Source organism: Pistacia vera, unplaced genomic scaffold (genome assembly GCF_008641045.1).
Source record: "Pistacia vera cultivar Batoury unplaced genomic scaffold, PisVer_v2 Contig63, whole genome shotgun sequence".
In the NCBI taxonomy this organism is placed as follows: Eukaryota; Viridiplantae; Streptophyta; class Magnoliopsida; order Sapindales; family Anacardiaceae; genus Pistacia; species Pistacia vera.
The window spans coordinates 404,299-417,078 of NW_022196479.1; the positions used below are offsets into that span (position 1 = coordinate 404,299).

A 12,780-nucleotide genomic window follows, 5' to 3' on the forward strand; every position below is an offset into this window, starting at 1 on the left:
GATCAAGGCAATTTTAAAAGTTATAAGGTTAAATGTGATAGTAACAAAAACCATAAGGGACAAGAGTAAACGACATGTTCCCACCCAAGGTTTAGCGAAATGGCAAGTTTTCACCCTTGGTTTCATAAATTCCAGATTCATATCTTTAAATTAACATAAAATTGTTTAAATGTAACGGTCAAGGTAAAGTGGTCATTTTTACCATATTAAATCTAAAATAAAAATAAAATTTTTTATATAATCCTCTACATCTCAAATTTCTCTCACAACCTATGACTTGCGACACAAGCCAACATGCGGTGGCCAAGAAGCAGCCATTTAGCCACTACTTTTGGCCCATGTGAAGGCTAAATTTGGCCACATGAAAGAAATTTTAGAGAGAGGATGCTTATGAAAGAAATTTTAAATGTGAAGGGTTATTTTAAATATTTTTATTTTTATTTCAGATTTAAAAGTAGAAAATTACAATTTATAAAGCGAGGGTGAAAACTTGTCATTTTGCTAAACCTTTACTATTTTCTAAATTTGGGATAATATTAAATGGGTCAATGACAGTAGCCACCCCTGTGGGCTGAGGTCAGGTCATCCATACAGGGGTCATTTAACATTAGCCATTAGTGTATTAAAATTTAAACATACTTGTTTCAAAATCATTTGAGTCTCGTTATCGTTCAACTTGTCGACGCCGGGGAACGGCGGTTCACATCGTTCAAGGTAAGAAACATAAATTGATTTGATTTCAACATCTTTGATTATTAAATAATGTTTGATAATATTTATTCTAGTAATACCTTTTGTTTGTTGTGTGTGTATATACATCCGTTTTGGTCCTTCAGGACATCAGTTGTATTTTAATTTTTTTCTAGTGAGCAGTTGAAAAAGCTACCCAAGATTTTTATGAATTTATCTTCTGTTTTTCTTTTGTTTTCTTGGGAACCAAACAGAAACTTATGCTGACTTGTTTATTTTTTCAGTTTTTTTTTTTTCTTGCAAAGTTTAACTGTCTGAGGTGTTTTTTTAATATTTAATTTTCGTAAGATTCCTTTTTGTTTTGTACCTGAAGGTGATTAAACATTTATTTCTACCTTAGGTTTATAATCAAATTTTATTTCGAAATTTGCTCACTCATTTGATGTTTTAGCTCTTAAATTGTTCGATGAAATGCCTGAGAGAACTATAGAAGTTGCACTTGATTTTGTATTATGCTAAATAAAGAGTTTTCTAAAGAGTAACCTATTTTCATATATTTAAATTAAGTACGAACTCAATCGAATTAAGAATTATTATGCATAAGTACACAAGCAAAGAGCATATAGACATATTCCTATAAATGCTAGCAATTCGGTATGTTTCTCTTGATTGTTAGTGGTTTTATTAGTGGTTTATTGGTTATTACAATTTAACTATTAATGTAGGTTGTGGCACAGATAGTCTTCAACGGCAAGCTTAATTACCCTTATCCCAAAGTATGCTTTCTCTCCATCACTTCTTCAACTGTTCGTGGTTCTAAACTCTAATCATGACTAAGACTAAGAGCACCTTTTTTCATTCCTTTTCACTCTTTCTAGGAATATATAAGCTGCAGTTCTATTTTGTGTGAGAAGACCAACGTTTGAACTAGAAAGTTAGCCTTAAAGACAAAGATTATTTCTACCTTTGGGGAGAGATAAACAGAAATGGCTAATGAGGATGCCAATGTTTTGTCCAAATCATATCCCATGGTGGGTGCAGATGGCCCTCTAAGCTATACTAAAAATTCTCAGATTCAGGTATCTTCTTTTGGCTTGCTAACATGAAGCCTGTGCAATTAATTGTTTCTTGTAATTTGTCTGATGTGTGTGCTCCTTTAATTTAGGTTGATATACCGCTAATAACTTTCAATACCTTTGTCCATTAATTTTTATCCTGCATATTTGTTATAAGATATTATGTACTCTAAAATCTTGTTCAATAGTTTCTTTGAAAATGTTTTCCTATCTATCAACCAGTGCTTTATAGTTGTTTATGTATGTGGATGTGTTGAGGTCATCCACATATGATTGATTACATAAGTGATAGTCTTTTAGGAACACTCACCATAGAAGTGATTATTGGTAAACCATGATGGTGGTTATAGTTGAAAAGAATCTATTTCATATATGTGAATATTTGACTAATTAATTTCAATGAAATTGTTTGATTAGTATGACGATGTGATAAAACCGTTTCATATAAGCATTTCTTGATATAAGTGACACAAATTATATTGGCTACAGAGGGGAGTAGTGGATGGTGCTAACGAATTGGTGAGTGAGGCAATATCTGAAAAGCTTGACATGAAGATACTCCAATTTGGTACTTCCAACGATTTTCGAATAGCTGATTTTGGTTGCTCTGTTGGACCTAACACTTTCATTGCCATGGAAAACATCATAGATGCTGTTGAGAAAAAATTAAACAATGCTGAACACCAACCTTCAGCCGTAGAATTCCAAGTCTTCTTTAATGATCACTCCAACAATGACTTTAACACTCTCTTCAGGACCCTTCCTCCCTCGAGAAAATACTTTGCTGCTGGAGTGCCAGGTTCTTTTCATGGCCGCTTGTTTCCCAAATCCTTTCTGCATATTTCACACTCCTCCAGTGCTCTGCACTGGCTATCCAAGGTTCCAGAAGAAATTGTGAATAGGAAATCTCCTGCATGGAATAAAGGTAATATACAGTGCACAGGCTTTGTGAAAGAAGTTGTGGAGGCATATTTTGGTCAGTTCAAAATTGATATGGAGTCATTTCTGAATGCAAGAGCAGAAGAACTTGTACCTGGAGGGTTATTGATCATTCTACGATCTACTTTACCAAATGGAGTCCATTTCTCTAACACTTTCAAGGGTAAACTTTATGATTTGCTGGGATCATGCCTCAATGACATGGCGAAGATGGTAAAAATAAATTGACCAGTTCTATTTATATGTATTTAGTGGTCTTCTTTAAGTTCAAATCTCTATTCTTATCTGTAAGTCATCACCGTTGACTTTTGTTTTAAATCCAAAAGTAAATTAAAGTTCTTTGTATTAACAATGCAGGGATTAATTAGTGAAGAAAAAGTAGACTCCTTCAACTTCCCTATATACTATCCATCTCCTGAAGAGTTTGAGGCAGTCATACAAAGAAATGGAAAATTTACCATCGAGAAAACAAGCCTGTTTATTATTCCAATGAAGGACATAGCAGTGTCTATTCAGTTTGGTGTCTCACAAGTACGAGCTGTTTATGAAGGAGTTATTCAGCAGCACTTTGGAAACGAGCTTGCAGATCAAGTATTCAATTATTTTAACACAAAGTTTGAAGAGAATATCTTCACCATATTGGAAGAAAAATGTGATAATAGGGTTGAACTATTCATGGTACTCAAGCGAAAGTGTCTAGCATAGCTGTGACACCAACCACTGGAAGAAAGCCAAAATTTTGGTCTCCTGATTAGCCAATTTTTCATCTTCTCTTTCCAATAAGCTATAGCAAGAAAAAAAAAGTGTCTTTGAGATGCCTAGTAATTACATCAACGGGATGCAAATACGTGTAGTTGTTTAAGTGTATAGATGTATACAAGGTGAAGCTTATTATTTTAATTATTTGAGCATTTATAAGCTGATGGATGTCATATATATTATAGATCATCTTCAATCTAATAGAAAATTTATATATCGTTCTTGTTTTGTCTTTTATTCATGTGACTACCAAGGCGGTACAGATTACAGAATAATGCCAAGCCATACAAATTGAGTTATAACTTAAATTAATATACCATTTTTGGGGCACGTCAAGGTGGTTATACACAATGATTAGTTTGAGCTTAGGCTAATTAGTCATTTATTGTTTTATATGTTCATTTACATTACTTTATGATTAATTTACTGATAAGTTGAAGATCGACCCTACCTAATTCGATTTTATATGATATTAATTTGCGGACATAGCAACAACCAACAAGTACTGGGGCTCTAAGTCTATGATTGATTTGGTTGAGCTTAACTTTCATTACCTGCATAATTGGTTCATGATAAAACACCCCCCCAAAAAAACAAAATATTTAGAATCAGTAACCTATATATCAACAACAAAATATTAAGTTTTCTGGACACTTAAAATAATTGTAGTTTAAATAGTTAATTATATAAACCTCCCCTGAAGCGTCAACCTTTCATGGGTGCGTAGAAAAGATCATTAGGTGTGTCGGCGATTTTTTTGTTTTAAAGTTAATTGAGGGAAGGGTATAATAGGCATTTACATCAGATTACTAAATCATATATTAATTATTTCAAAATAATAATAAACTTTAAAAGAGGTGTAAGACGATCATAGATATTCGGGACGACGATTCTTTTTTCTTTGAAAAAAAATTATTATTGAATTTCAGCCTACAAAAAGTTATATTTTTTAAAATATACTTTTAATTTTTTTTTTTCAGTTTTATATATATTTTTTTCTTTGCAGTCTCTTTTCTCTCAAATAATTTAACGCCAAAACTTGATGATAGGAGCTAAAAGTGGCTAACTATGGGTGCAAGTGTTAATTTTTTATGTTGAAGGTGGTGTAATGATAATAACCCTAATGGAGCCTTAATGAAAATTAAGGGAGTGGGGTGTTTATGTTAATCTAATGATTTTTTCTATGCATTCAGAAACATTGAAATCTAAAGAGACGTATGTGTAATTAACTCTAGTTTAAAAATAAAAAAGTTGAAAATATAACAAAGAATAAGTAACTTGTTTTATTTGATTAACTTAACAACCGGCATTGTTATTATTATACAAACCAAATTTTCCGGTTCCTTTGATAATAACCATTTAATTTTCAGAGTATATTATGGTAATCCTAGTTATATAATATTATTATAAAATTTCCATTTTATGATTTATATTATATATTCCTACATCTATCCATACTCGGCATTTATAACTTAAACTGATGCATCAAAAATATTTAAAATAGGACAAAATTTTAAACTAAATTGAAGAATCTTTCGGTTAGCTTAACTTTTCGTGCATTAAGAAATGCTGAAAATTAATGTGTATGATTATTGACACCCAATTTCTAACATGACATCAGCTAGCTATTTTTTTTTTTTTTTTCTGGTTCAAGAGAGAGTTTTTATTGAAAAGAGGAAGATACACTAGTTTTCATCACCAAAGCTACCCAGCCATCAATTTTGAATGGCTTCAAAGAATCTGGACGCAGACTGTTTTTATCCCCAAAAATATGATGAGAAACTGGGATGCATCTCCCCTATAAAGTATTTAGTTAGCCAACTAAAATATGTTACAAGCAAACCAAAAGAGAAAAGTTTAAACCTAATTAGAGGGCCACTGTAGGAAAACTGGGGCTAAACATGAATAAAAGAAGAGACAACGTGAGATGAAGACGGACACTGTTACTGCTTATCATCATCATGCATGCAATTAATCCATCTATGCGTTTTGGAGATTAATATTTACTTGTTTAGATGCAAGCCAAAAGAAGCAATAATCAAATTCATATGCAAGTTTATTTAATCATGCATGGTTTATGTCGTACGTGTCACCATATATAAGATATACGTATATACCTGGTAGGAAGAATTCTTAGCAAAGCTGTGAGCTCCATCGCCACCAACCATGGCCAAACTTTGGGGCTCTCGATTAGCCATTCTCTCTTCCAATCTCCAAACTACAAATAAACGTATTTGAGGTCGCCTTTCTATTAGTTCAATGGAAAGACAATATTTATAGTTGTTGGCCAGTGTATATATATAGAGATAGCTTACAGGAAATTAGGATTAATTATTTAATAATATACAGCTAATCTCTTGGTTGGTCGCTTGGCTTGTTTATTTTGTAAGTTCCATACTTGGTGCGCACTATCTAGGCAAAAGAATATAAAGAATTGGAATGGAAACGTCAAAACGCCCAATTGATTTAAATTAAAGGCCTCGCTGGATGCATGCGAATTTTAATTACCAACCAAACGCCAAACCTCATATGAAAATATAAATTGGTTCTTAGGAAAACTCCAAACTACAGTGCGAATATAACGCAAAGTTTTTGCTCAACTGTAGCTAAAATATATATTTGAAACATTAATTTGTCTTTTAGAAAATAACTATTTATTAAATGTTATAACGTTATTAAGAATTAATATATGTCGAAGGAAATGAATAATTGCAAAATTCCCATATGGCAATATTGATGCCTGCAGGTAAAATACATTCATGAAATTCTTTACATCATAGTTGAACAAACATAATACATCAAATCAGTTGATGATCGATGCGCTTGAGTGAGATGAATAGGTCGATCTTGTTATGGTTTTCAAGATCATCAATCGTTAAGATATTTCCAGTGAGGAGCTTTGTTGTGAAATGGTTGAATATCTGGTTTACAACCTCATTGCCGAAATGCTCCTTGATAAGTCCCTCAAACACAGCCCTAATTTTTGAGGTTGAATCTACCGCAGAGAATGTCTTTTCCATTGCAGCGTATGCCAATATGTTTGTTCTCTCAATGGTAAATAATCCATTTCTCTCTATAATAGTCTCAAACTCCTTTGGGTTTGGATAGTATAGAGGGAAGTTAAAGCAGTCTACTTTTTCTTCACTAATTAATCCCTGCATTAAGAAATAATACTTCATTACTACTCCCGAGAAAAAATTATGAGCAGTAAAGGTTTTCTAAATAATATAATCCTTACCATCTTGACCAAGTAAATAAGGCAAGATCCTAGCAAATCATAAATTTTACCCTCAGTAGTGTTAGATATAGGAATCTCATTTGGTAAAGTAGATATTACAATCACCATCAACCCTCCGCCCACAAGTTCTTCAGCTCTAGCATTCAGAAAACACTCCATGTCGTTTTTGAACTGCACTGCATACGCCTCGGCGACTTCTTTCACAAATCCTGTACACTGAATACTGCCTTTATTCCATGCAGGAGATTTACTGTCCACAATTTCTTCTGGATCCTTAGAGAGCCAGCGCAATGCATAGGAGGAGTACACAAAATGAAGAGTGGAATTAGGAAACAAGCGACCATGGAATGAACCTCGAACACCGGTGGCAAAGTAATTTCGTGAGGGAGGAAGAGATTTAAAGAGAGTGTTGAAATCATTGTCGTAATGATCATTAAAGAAGACTTGGAATTCTAGGGCAGAAGGGTTTTGGTGTTGAGCAAGGTATTTTTGCTCAACAGCTTCTATAATGTTTTGGACGGCGATGAAGGTGTTGGGGCCAGTAGAGGATCCCAAATCCACCATTTTAAATGTTCTGGAAGCATCAATTTCCATGGTTTTTAAGTCAAGGTTATCAGCTATGGCGTCTTTTACCATTTCCTTTGTAGCATCCACCACTACCCTCTGTAAATATACCATAAACTCAAATTTCAGCCATGTTTAGTAAATAGGATAAATTTGATACAACTATCAATTTATATGATTAGTTTGTTATATTGTATTATGACCCTAATATATAAAAAACATATGAATCAGTAAATTAAGTGCTAAACATACTGTGAAGTTAATTCCATGTTACAAAACCCACTTTCTATGTTATAAATTAACTACACTTTTAATGTTTCTTCATCTTGTTTTCAATTTTCACTATTAACTAATCCAAGCCTGTACCCCTGAACTCTATCAAAAAGACTATATAGATATATTTCACATATCGCATGATCTGTGTCGACGTAAAAGATATACCTGGTGACAAGAATTTTTAGCATAGCTACGAGCTCCATCTCCACCAACCATGGGATAGAATTCAGCCAAACTCTTGGTCTCTGGATTAACCATTTTTCTCTTCCTGATCTCTTCAACCTACAAATAAATGTCTTTGAGGTGGCCTTTCTAATTAGTTCAATGGATGACAATACTTACCCTTCTAAGTGTATATGTATAAAAGATGCAGCTTATACATTCTTCATCAAGAAATTGATAAGAATTATTATTATTATTATTATTATTATTATTATTATTATTATTTTAACAATGTTGTCAATGTCTATAGTAACTCTGATTGCTTTGTTTGACTTCTTCACTACAAGCTTCACACTCGTTTCGTTTTATATAAATACTTGAATTTTCTAAACTCCCCATCAAATTAGTTGGGACCTGTAATTAAAAAACAAAAATTTCATATAAATTTCTCACATTAAAATTAAAAACTGTAAAATTTTTTTTTTTAGCAATTAAATGGTCCCAACCAATTTATTTCAGAATTTTCTTTTATATTTATAAAGAAAAATGTAAAAGAGAAGAATAATGTAAAGAAAGCACCGACTTGTTTTAATTTAAAGGCTCATGTGAAATTGAAACTTTTAAATAGCCACCATTTATGACTTATAGCCTTTTAAACAGCGACAATTAAGAAAATCTTTGTTATCAAAAGTTTATGACAGAAATTTGATACATGCATATGTACATTTAAAGGAAATAATATTTGACTATAGGCACATATCAGCTGCTCTTTTGTATTAGAACACAAGTCGTTCTCTAACTGTATAAGTTGCTGTTATATAATATTTTTGCAGGCATATCATGTAGTGGGGCTAAGATTATTTGGTTGATTTTGCTTATTCTTAATTTAACCATAAAATTAAATATTGAATATTAATTTCTTGCCAAAATCATTGGCATCATCCCATTTACATCACATCATGACTATAGGCATACTTGAAAGCAAAATGGCTAGAAGAGTGACTCCGTTCATTGTCTTTTGTACCATTATTATCTTATTAAATTACAGTTATGTCAATTTTCTGGTAATATAATTTTAATAAAGATAGATTGGTAAACAAATTTCACAAACATTTTCTTATAAACTCAACGTAGCAGTTGATAATTGGTTTTTGATGAATTCATGAGACAGAAAAATATATTAAAACTCAATTATTAACTATCACGTTAAGTTTATGAGAGAAAATTTATAAGATTCGTTTGTCAATGTAGTATTGCCCATATAATTTATCATTCACCAGCAATATTATTGAGGAGGCCATAGAATTTTATTATTAAGTTACATCATAAGCCCTATTTTATTTCTACATCTTAAATCTTCTATCTACTTTAAGATATATCTGTTTCCTTGCCGGCAAATATTCTTGTGGTTGTACCAATGTCTTTCTTATTTTAATATATAAGATTTCAGTGAAATTGCCTTAAGCCATAAACGTCTTCATAAGCAGTGAGTGCTTGTTGTTTTGTATGTGAAATCATATCTCAAACTCAGCACTGATGATCATTGTTCTAGAGAGAGGCAAAGAATGAAATTTTATATTCAAGTGTGTATTTTCTAATGTACAAGAGCTCTCTATTTATACATTATAATACATGCTAGAATCATGCTAATGACTAAATTAAAGCTTTGATTGATTCAAGTTGCTGATCAAGTCTTGCTTAATTCAAGCCATTGATCAAGCTTTGCTTGATTTTGGCAAACAATCGTGATGGCCTTCTCTGTGTTTTGTCTGTGCAGACTTGAGTGATAGCTCATCTTCTTGTTGTTGGTTTGGGAATTAATAATTAAGTGGAGTTTATTAATTTAGATATTCTAAAAATAATCTTTGAATTTCAATTATGAATGAAGGTATATATATATATTTTATCAGTTGTGTTAAATTAATAATATATTAGATCATGTATTCACTTCACATAATATAGACCATGAATATGTGGTGGAAAATACATTCATGAAATTTTTATTATATGAACATGGATATTATGTAGATTGACATGGCAACATCAGTGCGGGATACATTGATTAATAGAAGTTCGTATATGCAGCATAGACCTTAATCAGTTGCTGATGCGCTTGAGAACCATGAATAAGCTAACCTTGTCAGTGCTTTTCAAATCACTTGAGAAATTCTCTTCGACCTTTGTGGTGAAATGGTTGAATATCTGCTCTACACAATCATTTCCGAAATGCTCCTTGATGAATCCCCCAAAGACGGCTCTAGTATGTGAGATTAAACTTTCGGCAGAATATTTTATGCCTGTCAGAGAGGGAGCAAATATGTCCATTCTCTCAACTGTGAATAGACCATTTCTTTTTATGATAGCTTCCAGCTCCTTAAGAGGTTGGATAATATATAGGGAAGTTGAACGAGTCCACTTTTTCTTCACTAATTAATTCCTGCAATAAAAAATAACACTTATTATTATTATTATTATTATTATTATTATTATATAGTGCTTTTGGTAAATCATATCATTCTTACCGACTTGGCCATTTGAATTAGGCAAGATCCTAGCAAATTATAGATTTTACCCTCAGTAGTCTTGGACATAGGGATGTCATTTGGTAAACCAGATAATGCAATCACCATTAATCCTCCAGCCACAAGTTCTTGAGCTCTAGCACTCAAAAAGGACTCCATATCCTGGTTATACTGAGCTGAATAGGCCTCAGTTACTTCTTTCAGCAGTCCTGTGCAATATATACTGCCTTTATTCCATGCAGGAGAATTTCTATCCACAATTTTTTCTGGAAGTTTGGAGAGCCAATGCAATGCATAGGAGGAGTGTACTAAATGTAGAGTGGACTTGGGAAACAAGCGGCTTTGAAAAGGACCCGGAACTCCGGCGGCGAAGTATTTTCGTGAGGGAGGAAGGGTTTTAAAGAGAGTGTTGAAGTCGTTCTCATATTGATCATTAAAGAAGACTTGGAATTCTAGGGCTGAAGTGTTTTGGTGTTCGATAAGGCATTTGTTCTCCACGGCTTCTATAACGTTTTGCACGGCAATGAAGGTATTAGGTACAGTGGAGCATCCCAAATCTGCCATTTTAAATGGTTTGGAAGAATCAAATATCCCCAAGTTTTTTATGTCAAGATTATTATCTATGGCCTCATTGATCATTTCCTTTGCCGCATCCACCACTAGCCTCTGTAGCCATAAACTCACGTTAAATTTCCACGAACTTAAATTTGCACATGAAAGTACTGTAAATTAATGATTGAATTTGTTGAGAGAAACCATCTTTAAAACTGAAAATATATAGTTATCCGGATTCATTGGTTTTAGTTAAGATCACTGAAAATATCTAATGGTGTGTTTTCCGAACAAAATAAAAAATTCTCAAAATAAACACAGCCAAAGCAATCAAAATATGTTTTAAATAAAAGGGTATAATCAGATATGTCTTTGGGTTATAAAGATGATACCTGGTAGGTAGAATTCTTAGAATAGCTGTGAGCTCCATCTCCACCAACCATGGCATAGGATTCTGCAGCAGACATTTCCTTTCTCACCAAGCTATAGAAACAGACGTTTTAAGGCAGCAAGCTTTCCTTTCTCACCAAGCTATAGAAACAGACGTTTTAAGGCAGCAAGCTTTCCTTTCTCACCAAGCTATAGAAACAGACGTTTTTAAGGGATCACTGTTTGTTGCATGTCATTTATTAGTCCTAAATTGTAGATGGATAATAATGTGCAAGATCGATTTTTCTTTTTTCTGTTTTTTAAAGGATTAGATTAACACAAACTTTATCCATAATTTTAGTGCACTTCACATGGCATGCCCCAAATAAGGGTTTTGTCAACTCTTTGTCAATTACTATCCCAATAATTAATGTTAATAATACATTGATTTTAATTCCTTAGATGGTTATATCTCCATTTTTAAATTTAATTACTAGAAATAATATTTATGTTAGATTTCAAATTTTTAATTATTGAGTTTTATATTATTTATATTTTTGGATTATCTTTATATGTTTATTTTTATCCATAATGGGGAAAAAAACAATGAGAGGATTCTTGTCCTATAAAATCTCACAATCCATTTTATATCTACTAAGAATTTACTTTCAAATATATATAGGATTAAATGAAAATAATAATTTTAGGTATGAGAAATGTATAGTTTTAGAATAACAAATATATATTTTCTATTTATTAATTTACTAGAGATGTAAATTGCAGTTTAAATCAAATTATATTCTCATCTATTTGAATATGTAAAAATTAATTATTGGATTGAATTATGATTTTTTTTTTTAAATCAAAACAAAAAATAAGATCAATTTTAAGGTTTAAATATTATTTAATTTTTTCTAAGAATTTTATGGAAGCGTGAACTATAATAAGGAAAAAAAAATTAAGTATAAACTATAAAAGGTATTTTCCATATTAAATAAATAAATAAGGTCTAAAAAGAAATTTTAAAACATAAATATAGTATTTAATAAATTGCACGGGGTTAAAAATTATTTCCCAAAATCTAAACAGAACCCAAATGAAGAAAGCTAAAAATTTCGAAATATGGATGAGTTGGTAAGAAAATGTGCAAAGAGGGTAGGAGTGAAATTATTAATTTGTACAATTTTTTTTTCCTTCAAGACAAGTATGCTAATAAAAGGAAGAGGGCTCGTATTAAATGTGCTTCAGAATTCAGTTTGGAGATTATTCTCAACTCATTTTCTCTCCTGCCAAACGCTTAGTTTTGCTACTTGAAACTCTAAGAAATCAATTTGAAGAATTTTTAATCTCCACTGCCCATTAAAATAAAATGCACAAAAATTCAAAAATTCAAAAACTTAAACATGATTCAAAATTCTAAATTATGCTAGAATATCCTATAATTAAGAGTATTGACCGTCCTATAATTAAGAGATTGATACGGTCAATACTCTTAATTATAGGATATTTCCTATAATATTATGTAATTAACTACTTTGTTATCTCCTTGTAAATGTTTTTGTATCTAGCATGTATATTGTAGAATTACAATGAACGGAATTGTAAGTTATTTGTCAACTTATGAACTTAAAGT

The 12,780-nt window shown here is 31.8% G+C and overlaps 1 protein-coding gene across 1 annotated transcript; it reads left to right on the top strand.

The window, feature by feature from the left end:
• Positions 1-616: 616 nt before the first annotated feature.
• LOC116111184 (loganic acid O-methyltransferase-like) lies at positions 617-3,668 on the top strand. The gene is made up of 5 exons (XM_031397378.1): positions 617-714; positions 1,416-1,466; positions 1,569-1,769; positions 2,256-2,918; positions 3,063-3,668. The coding sequence occupies exons 3-5, from the start codon at positions 1,677-1,679 to the stop codon at positions 3,408-3,410; spliced, it is 1,104 nt and encodes a 367-aa protein (XP_031253238.1). The 5' UTR covers positions 617-714; positions 1,416-1,466; positions 1,569-1,676; the 3' UTR covers positions 3,411-3,668.
• The last annotated feature ends 9,112 nt before the right edge of the window (positions 3,669-12,780 follow it).